We start from the raw sequence: 10,282 nt of genomic DNA, 5'->3' as shown, positions 1-10,282 counted from the left end.
TGCAGCTGTTAGCAGCTTCCAGCACAACACATCTGGATCTCTGGCCGAGCTGTCGGCAGTGGAGCTGAATTCTGGGTAATGTGGGCGCTTTTTTTTTATGAGGAACAAGGAGCGAATAATAGATTATAAAAGACAATTTTCGACACTGATTATGGTCTTTGTCGTTGTTTACTTTTACATGGTGTGTGACAGTATTACAGGAGGGCAGAACTGGTGCACTCTGTTAATCAGTAAGTGTCTGCGCTGGAAGAAGTAAACAGCAAAAAAGAAAAATCACAAAGAGTGACACGTTCTTTTGTCTTGCTTTGTCCGCAAAGCCCATAAAAACACATTCATTTTACCAGCAGCGTGTGTCAGATGTGAGACATTTCTGCCTGATTTTTTTTCTTGTCTTTTTAATCACTGATCGACCAATCCATGAATCAGTTTATACCTCAGCTCTGCTCCAGGTGGAAAGACTATTCTGCAGGGAAAAGTTAGAAACATGGGAAAAAAAAGCAGTATTATTCTGAGAGATATACCTCGTCCGGGCACAATGACAAATGCAAATCAAAGACCCCATTTTATTTCTCCCCGTGTCTCTCACATCACCCTTTAAAAAGCAATTTATTTAACTGCCTCTAATCCAGATTTCTCTCTGTTCAGGTGCACTGTGGCCTCTGTGATAGGGTAACCTCGCGTTCCTCTGTTCTGCATCTCAACTTTACATCAATTGTAAGGGAATATACAGAACGTTGACCTGAGGATAGAGGCAGAAATGAGCCGGTAAGCATTTTTCACAATCTCTGTAGTGTCTGGATGTAGGCAGGCGGAGATACCAGACCTGCTAAGGGAGTTTTAAATTAAGCCTGCAGATTGTGTAATATGCTCAGTCAGGACATTAGCATGTGTGCTTTAATATTTTTTTGGACTGTTGGGAGACGAGTTTTTAAGTGGATGGCCTTTTGCTTGGGAACGTACACAGAACCACAGAATGGTGCCAGAGAGATTAGTCTCCCTCCAAAGTGAAGCCAATAGAAAACCCATTAGTTTGAGCTGATCTGGAAATTATATGGAATTGATCCCGAGGTAAGGACAGTTTTTCATGCTCAATACTTCCCATTGATTCACTCCGCCATAATTACAAATGAAAATCATTATGTCTCCAAGTTGTATTTTGTTAGTGTCTGATGTGAGGCTACCAGACCGACCGCAGAGTGCAACTTCTTATGTTCCTACGTCGGAACTATTATTAGAAATCGGAATGAGATTCGCAGTTTTCCCTTTTTTAGCCGTCGGAGCCGAAAAGTTACCAGAGGTCATATAAGATATTCTGTGCATTTCCTCACACAGCTGTTCATAGCACAGTCATCCCGGCCCCCCGCGCTGATGCCAGGGGGGCCGCTTTACACTGCTATTTGACAGTAACTCACCAAAAGTAGCAAACACAAACAAATACAGGACAGGTATTGTTCAGCGCGTTTCCAAACAGTGTGAATCACCACCTCGCCACAGCTCAATCTTCCACCACCCACAGAGTCCTGGATGGTGCCTCATCATCATTTGAGACTGAGGGGCAGGGAAGTTTATTGCAGAACACCTCAGCGTTTCAGGAAATCCATCCCCGCGCCCGGTCCTCCTCCTCCCATCCCACGCCGGTGCCCCCCCCACCACCACCACCATCTACCACCAACGCCCGCCACCAATCGGAGCCGAGACAGGTGTCTTATCTCCATCACACAGCACAAGCACAGCCAATCTTCCAGGAAGATGGCGACTGGAATGTGACAAATCCATCTGTCCTGGTTTGAATTTGTATGCTAATTTGAAGTAATAGCCCCTCTGGTGACAGTGCAAGGGAACAATTCAATCATGCCATCTATGACAGTTGCTTTCCAGCCTTCTCTGTGATATGGGAGTATATGCACGTACCGCCGGGTTAGGCTTGATAAATTGGTTATGTAGGGGAGATGTGGCATGTAGACTGCATGTTTAAAATGGGCTGCCAGTTTGAAATGAATCTACTACTGAAGACACCTGTGCAGGAATGTGCAACCACTACCTGTTAGAAGGAGGAGGGGGGGGCCACAATATTTGATTTGACCTCATTTATTTCCCCCGCGACGCTGCCGGATCAGCGGCCGTCCCTGAACTTTCACCCAATTTCAGTGGCGCAGCCTTCATGAGACACGTGTGAATGATAGAAATATCCCCACATAAAATCACACTAACACAATTGCTACATTGTCACACTGAATTATCTCGCGCTGTTGATTTGATTCCGTGAAAAGCTTTCATGTGTCACTGGGTAGAAGAAGAAGAAGAAGACGAAGACGAAGAAGAAGAAGAAGAAACGGATGAGAGGGAGCCAACATGCACAAGTATCCGAACAAGCTGCATTCAGAAAGAAGCCGGCTACACAGAACTGTGATTTCTCTTGTGTCCCGCACATTCCCCAGCAGTGTGCAAATGTATGGCACGCCATAATCTTTAAATTAATCTACAGCACAGGACAGATTATGGTCGATGGTGACAGATAAGGCTGAAGAACAAACCGCTCTTCATTTTGCTTGCATCATTCTTTTTCTTTACCTCCGGATCAGGGCCTGCTTCCTCTCAAGGCGCTCAGCTGCTTCACCATCGGTTCCCCCCGTCGATGCACAACAATCACTCAGACCTGCAACTGTCACAGAAGTCACTGCAAAATCCCTTATTTTCGTTTTGACTCAAAGGCATTTAAATGTGTTTTTACTCCTCAATTTGCAGTATTGACACGCTAACGAGCCTCGTGAGAATTCATTAGAGGAAATGTGTAGGCTGTGTTATGACCAAATGGCCATGGGGGACATTCACTGTCATTCCTTTGCCTTTCTATACTCTCACCACTGCAGTGAATTCTTGACTGTTTCTCCAGGAGAAAAAAAAAAAAAGAAAGAGAGAGAGAAAGAAAATGCACAGCGCTTTGCCAATTGACCACACTTCAAACGGGTGCAGATCATGCGTGGCAAACGCATCTGATCAAACAAGGAGGAAGAAAACTGGAGAACAAAAGGCCCGTCTGACTGCACGGGTCTCACGTCACAATAAATAGCGTGCTAAAAGACAGCTCTCCAAATGAGCCCTGCTAGCAAGAGCTCGCAGCGAACTGAAAGATGTTCTGTGCTCAGCATGGCTGCACGTGGATAACAGATTCTGTAGTACATGATTGTGCAGGTTTTGTTCTGAAGGAGGAGGTTGTCGACTAGGAATATAAATTAACTTTAAAGGAGCACTTTGAAGCCGTGGGTCAGACATTTGAATCAGAAGACAAAGATCTTCATTTCCTGATTTTTTTGTTTTATGCTTAAAGAAACTGAGTAACAAACTCTCCTCTCTGCCCTTAAAGCACAACGAAATTCAAACTGTTTTACTTTGTTTATATGTGACGGACCCTGCCACCTTTCAAAATTCAAACAGTTTTCTGGGGACCTTGTTTATCCTCTGAGAACAGCTTGTTTATGCAGTTATGGAAAATATATATTAGAGTTAAAATGTCTCCAAAGCTACATAGTGCACGTTTTAATTTAAATCCACACTGTAATGATTAAAACTGCTGGACTATCGAAGTCTGAATGCAATCAAATGCTGCGTTTGGGGCAGACTGACGGCTAACTCGATATAGAAATGTTGCAAAAAACCCTTTTTCTCTCATTTTCACTCATTGATTTGAGTATTTACATGTCACATGACACCATCAGCTCACACTCATCTGTCACATGCACGGGCACATTATTACAAACCAGGAGGCGTTGATAATGTCACGCTTTAGATTCATAAATCTAGGTCACCATACTGAAGATACTCCAATGTAAAGGCATCTCAGTAAAGTAATGGAGGTTTTGTTTCAACCTTCTGTCAGACCGCATCAGTCTAGTGAACGAGTAGATCTTGAAGGGTTTTTGCAACATTGAGACTTTCTTTAACCACAAAAAGAAGCCAGTCAGATGGATTCAGACAGACAGTGTACAGAAGAGGACCTCTCCACTAGTTTCTCCTTCCCATTAAGAGTCTTCCTCCAGATGGGACGCCACTGTCCTCATCAAATGTGGACATGCAGCTCCCTCCTTAACAGCGGCGGTCGTTCTGGGCTCCGCAGTGCCGCTGCTTTGTTTCCTGTCTCAGCAGCGAGTGGACTGCTTTCACCTGGCGGCTCAGATGTAAATCAGCCTCTTGAAGGCTACGTGGCTACAATAAAACCAGCAGGGCTCGCTTTGAATCTGCAGTAAAGACTCGTGAAGGCAACACTGTGAGGGACAAAGGCACCATTGACCAGCTGTGCTTTCAAAACAAAAGTGGTCAGCATACTTTTTAACCTGCGTTGTCATCTAAAAATGATCATTATGTGTGATATAACCGACATTTATCAGTCACTAATTTGTTTGCTTTCTGTACTTTGCACTGTTCTATGCAGCGGCACCTGATTCAGGAACATCCCGGCCTCTGGCTGTATGTTTCTCTGGTGTAATGGGCTGTGTTATATTTTGTGCTGTGTTAATAATGCAGGTGTGAGTAGGCTTTCAGGGTATGATCAGGAATTTTAGCGTAAAGAAATCTAAGTTGAACACTTAAGCCTTAATGTCAGTATTTCACCTGCCTCCATGCGTGTCAAGACTTCAGCAGCCCGGCTGGTTTTCAACCTACACAACTTCTCCTCTGCACCTCGTCATGGCTGCTCGAAATCCGATTCAAGCCGCTGGTACTTAAAGGATAAGTTCACCCAGTCGTTATCTGCTCACCCTCATGCTGACAGGAAGTCAGGTGAAGTTTCGTAGTCCGCAAAACATTTCTGAGCGTTGCAGCGTTCTCCTAGAAGAAGCTCCTGAGATCCCAAATTGTATTTTAAAGCGATCATCCTGACTGTACGTGCTAAGCTAACATGGTTAGCGTGCACGCTGTCTGAAATGGGTGCACAAAGGTGTCGAGGGTCCCACAGTCATTGTGAAGCTTCACAAATGTTTTGTGGTCTACAAAACCTCCCGGGACTTTCCACTGGCATGCCGGTGAGTAGATAATGACGTATGAGATTTTTATTTTGGGTTGAACCGTTTCTTTAAGTTGCTGAAGTGCTGCGAATGACTCGGGCTCATCCTACATCAAGGGGCCTCGTCAAAGAACGCTCTGCTACTTCACAATGCTGGACCGAGGCCCCGAATGATATCCGGACAGCTGAAACTTTAGATATCTTCCACCAGAGATTGAAAACTCATCTGTTCGGTCCAAAAACCTCTTTCTCAGTCTCGTATTGTTTCTAAATGTTGCACTTGTAGCAGCTCGACGTGTTGATGAAGCTGATGTACTTCATCCGCACGGCTGAATGCACATATTGTAAGTCGCTCCGGGATAAAGGCGTCAGCTAAATAAACGTAATGTAATCTTAATTAAATGCCATGTACACTCACACAGGTGCTCTCACTCGCTCGGTCTGATTAGACCTCGTTTCAGGTCGAAGCCAGGCGGAGCCACAGGGGAATATCATGATGTCACCTGCCTCTCTGTATTAAAAGTACAAATGATAAAGGTGTTGCCCTGCAGTAACAGGTGCGACGGAACCAACAGGAGCGCGAGGAAGACGTCAATCACAAACAGTGTACGTGCCCACACAGTCCTGAGAAGACGCCTGATCAAACACCTGAGTTTTTAAAATCAGTTAAACTTTAGATTTTGTCATCAGGAGACACGTCAATGAATATTTGCATTTTACTCGCTGTAGATCTGTCGACTGTTTAATTTTTTCGGTGACGCGTATTGCACGAGACGATGTAGTTCAGTTTTCTTGACATGAAAAATCATCTATAAAAATGTAATTAACAGAACGTCTTGTGTTTTATGACAAACGGCGATGTTATTGATTTGAAAATGTATCTTTTAAATTGAAAAAAACCATCTAATGTGCAGTTCATGAGACAATTCAAGCGGAATCTAAATTTTTTCTGACATTTGGTCCCTTGGAATACACCTGAACAAATCCCACAATGCATTGCTGCACTTAGGACGCTAATTGCAGGTGAAAACCAATTAGCTAGCTGCTAGCTCATTGGCCATGGTAACCATGGAGACGACCCACAGGTGTTGGGAGGAGAGAGGACTCATTGGAGCATCTTTGTCAGTTCAAGTGTTCCTCATCGTGTCTGTGTCCGCGGACCACACTTTGGGTACCACCGCCGTCTAAAGCATCCCGCTCCTGGGGTTTTTTTTTTTTTTTTTTTTTTTGGAGGGGGGGAGAAGAAGGCGCCCACGTGACGGAGGAGAAGCAGCAGCCTGCTCACCGCCGCTGCTTCCTCGGCTGATAGCTGCCACGGCGCCGGACGGACGGACGGACGGACGGAACGGAGGAGCGACGCGGGGCAGAGAGACGCACACAGAGGGAGAGACTCGCCGGGGGAAGACGTGCCAAGACGAGAAGAAATAACCTCCCATTGCGACGCCAGAACTCCGCAGACTCCTCCAGACGACACGGCTGGCACGCACGCACGCACGCACGCACACCATGGACGGTTATGCCCGGACCGAAGATGAGCTGTTCTCCCCGTGCCTCCTCAACCTCACCTGGGAGAGTTGCTACGAGCAGGTAAGGACCCCGAGATGAAACAACGAGCTCCACTCTGCGTCTTTAACCAGCGTTTTCTGTGAGGGGAGTAGTCCAATAAGTTGTTAGTGAGTGAGTCAGCACATGAGGTGAGGTGAGCGCAGGTAGCAACTTCAGTTCAACTTTAACTAATCAATGAGGGTCCCGAGTACCATCCTCCTCCTCCTCCTCTCCTCCTCCTCCTCCTCCTCCTCCCCTCTTCTTCCTCCTCTTCCTCTTCCTCCTCTTCCTTCATAAACTCCGGCTGCTTGACATCACAGTTGTAATTAAATGGAGAAAGCAGCCGGCTCTGCAGCGCCCCAGTGTCTCCAAACTACTTTTCTGAAAGGTTGCCTTCCCGAACTTCCACATCTCTGTGCGCGGGGCTCAACATCCTGCCCTGCAGATCAATAATGAATTAACCTGGTAGGCAAAAAAAATAAATGTGTGCTCATAAACAAGAAGCAAACTCAAACTTTGCATTCCTTTTAGAAGTAACTGATGCGTCATCTTCAGCACCATGTGGAGGCAGAGAGCATAAAGACCCACGGGTTGCCAGATTGGTGCTCAGAATCAAGTAAGGCAGGCCGGCACTGGTCTGAGTTGGTACCTGGAGGACCGGATGGATGCTGTGCACTTTGATCCTGGAGTGTTTGGGCCCGGTGTCGCCCAGCAGAGCAGCGGCACCGGTGTCTGCTCGGAGATAATTACCTAATTCCTCCCTCTTCCCTCAAGCTTAATCAGTTCTGCCTTTAAAATACACTTATCGTCGCCGTATGAAATCCCTCTTAATTCTCACATTCTAATTTGCGGCGAGGAATGTGTGAGGCTAAAGTCATCCGCCTCGAGAATGCCAATGAAATCGTTCTCTGTGAATGCTAAGAGGGCTCCCGGCTATTTAGCAATTTATGCTCCATGATTGATGCCAAAATATTTGTACAGTGATTTTTATGGTAATTTACTTGAATGCGACCATGAGAGCTCAGGATATATATACAGGATATTTATTCCTCTGTTATCAGAATCCAGGTTGCAACACAGCGACGGAGGACATTTAAACAATAAATCTCCCGTGGTTTAGTGGGCTACCATTTTTGAATTACAAGTAATCACAAATTAAAGAGGATTAGGCTCTTAAAGCCAGCGCTGGTGATTGGTTCTGCTGAGAGTCGTATTGTAACAGTTATTTAGCCACGGGGAGACAAAAAGCCACCGCAAACATGATTCAGGATTGCAAAGTCATTGTGACTGGCATTTCAAATGTGCAACAATTAAGCCTCGGCGCGTCGGCTGCTAAATGGATTTTTGGCACATCAGTCGGGAGACGCACATTTACAAACTTAAGACACTTGAATCCACAATGAGGAATCGACAAAGCGGCGTAGATTGTAGCCAGATACTCTCCCGTCCCCCTGTGTTCAACGTCAACACTGAGGGGTTTAAATATAAAAGTAGATTTTTTGTGTACCGCATCTTAAATGTGAGTCCAGTGAAGTCAGCCGTCTTCTCAAGTCGTGAGTATTAGCCGCTTTTTTTCAGTAAGCTGTCACTACAAATGAAATATCTTCGGGGTTTTTTTTTTGGAGAGCTGGTCGAACAAAAAGAGCAATTTAAATTCAATAAAACTCCAAAGTGTGAACAACAAAGTGGTGCAAGTTGCTGAAAAATGTCCAAAGAATGAATGTGAAGACTCGAGCGGAGGTTTCTGGAAGCTGTGGTGACCATATTTAACTCTTTTCTGACACTTTGTGGACTGAATGATTAATCGGTGAACAGACGACATAAACGTTGGATTAATTGGCGATAAACGTGATTGATTGTCGGAGGCGGCGGTGGCTCTTCGTTTCCCTGTCGGATGGAAAGTTCTGCCCTCCCTAAAAAGAAAGAAAGCGTGAAGCGTCTGAATGCAGGTCATGTGCTCGGCCAGCGTGTTGTCAGCCATGCACATATCCTCCCTTGCCCTCTCCAAGTCCTACGGCGGGTGGGTAAATAAATAAATAAGGAAGTAAAGGGAAATGTTGACACAGCCTGTCCTTGTGGCCAGATTATCCACTCATGCTTGAGCGCTGGGTAAAGGCCTTGCATTATTCAGCCTAAGACACGGAGAGGGGGGAACTGTGGAAAAGCTGGGTCTTGCCGCAGGAGTTTGTGTGTGAATATGTGTGTGTGTGTGTGTGTTTTGGGGGTAAGCGCCTCCACTTTTCAAAGAGCAGGCATGGGGATAGCTGAAATTCACGGGGTGGGGAAGATGAAGTCTGCACTTAATTATCAAATGAACTCATTGCCTCCCACTTTACCCGTCTTTCTCTTTCCACTCCGCGCGTCGCTCGGCACTCGCTACCTCCTCGTCTGGCTTCTTGAGGGGCCGCTGTCCATGGTGCTGAAAGTTTCATCACACATTTTGTGCGTGTCTTTTGAGAATTCCAGGCTCCAATCCTCGCTCGCCGCTCTTCAAAAGCAATGTATTCAGTTTGTCTGGACAAAAAGCGTGCCAGCACTTGGCAGTCCAGCTCAAAAGAGTGAAGCCCTATCATTCAAGACGTTTTGAAAAAGCTGCAGGTAACACAGCGTGCTCTCCGCAGCAGTAAGGACTAATGCATTTTTTTTTTATGTGTCTGCTTCTGCCTACAGCATGTTTCATCACAGCAAGGCTCAAGTTACGCTACCACTCGCTCAGTGGCTCGGTTAAATGAAAGCTCCTTTGTGTGCGCTCTTATGTACAGTATTTGATCCGTGCGAGTCTTCTTCTTCGGCTTAATGAGTCAGTTGCCTGAATGGTTTTAGTTGAGGCACACTTTACAGCGAGAGGGGGATAAAATATGAAGTTTTCTGGCGTATGTGACTTGTGTCCACGTTCGTACCACAGGCTGAGGTGGAGGATGTGCTCCATGTTGATTGACAAGAGAGTGAAAAGTTACATTTTTGGGTGATTTGCACAGTTCATTGGACATGTAGTTCTTTCTGTGCTCTCCTTCTGAAATTTAATTTGAAATGAATAAAGAAAAGTGTCACTCTACATTTGAAATCACCAGCTTTTATACTGTTGCTCAGACAAACGAGGTCTTCTGATGTTTGATACACCAAGTGATTAATTTATAAATGAATTATTGACAGGTTGGTGGAAACTAATCATCGATTGAAGCCCTAATCTCACACACCAGTACAAAGACTTCTCCGTAGTGCCAGTTCGGTGCCGCAACTGGTGCCACTTCAAACACAATCGTCCGTGAGTGGGAAGCCGTGAGGAGTCCTGATGATGTGTGTCCTCTGTCACAAAGCTTCTGGTGCAGCGCCGAGACATTTCTAGCATAATTCAGTTTACTATTCATATTAGTCATAATATTTGGTCAGGCTTTTGTTGAGTTGACCCAACTGACCAGTGACGATCATGAAACCCTGATATAGCAGACTGAATATCATCCTACGAGTGCTATGAAGTGGCACAAGTGAGTAGTTTTTGTTTTTTAACAACTATCAATAACAGCTGATAAAGTCGATTCCACCTGAGACCAAGTCATTATCAAGATCAGAGTGTATTGAGACTGAGACAAGACCGAGCTTTTGAGGATTGGAACATGCAAACTCTGGGCACTCGTGAAATAAATCTGAAAGATGCTCCAGAAGCCGAGTAAAAGTCAGGTCATGACGAGACCTTAAAGTCTCGAGACCAAGAGCGATCTGGAGTCCTACAACACTAGT

At 45.4% G+C, this 10,282-nt stretch overlaps 1 protein-coding gene across 5 annotated transcripts in view; it reads left to right on the top strand.

Annotated features, from left to right (window-relative positions):
* The first annotated feature begins 6,253 nt into the window (after positions 1-6,253).
* ppargc1a (peroxisome proliferator-activated receptor gamma, coactivator 1 alpha) overlaps positions 6,254-10,282 on the top strand; it is a 259,379-nt gene continuing 255,350 nt past the window's right edge. Inside the window, exon 1 of one of the 5 annotated variants that reach the window (XM_030431385.1) lies at positions 6,254-6,586. In XM_030431385.1, the coding sequence (XP_030287245.1) occupies positions 6,506-6,586 (81 nt within the window). In that variant the 5' untranslated portion in view covers positions 6,254-6,505. The remainder of the gene's footprint in view (positions 6,587-10,282) is intronic. The other 4 variants (XM_030431387.1, XM_030431386.1, XM_030431392.1 and 1 more) reach the window with 4 other exon arrangements.

Source organism: Sparus aurata, chromosome 10 (genome assembly GCF_900880675.1).
Source record: "Sparus aurata chromosome 10, fSpaAur1.1, whole genome shotgun sequence".
Taxonomy (NCBI): domain Eukaryota; kingdom Metazoa; phylum Chordata; class Actinopteri; order Spariformes; family Sparidae; genus Sparus; species Sparus aurata.
This window is presented reverse-complemented; position numbering and strand designations above follow the sequence as displayed.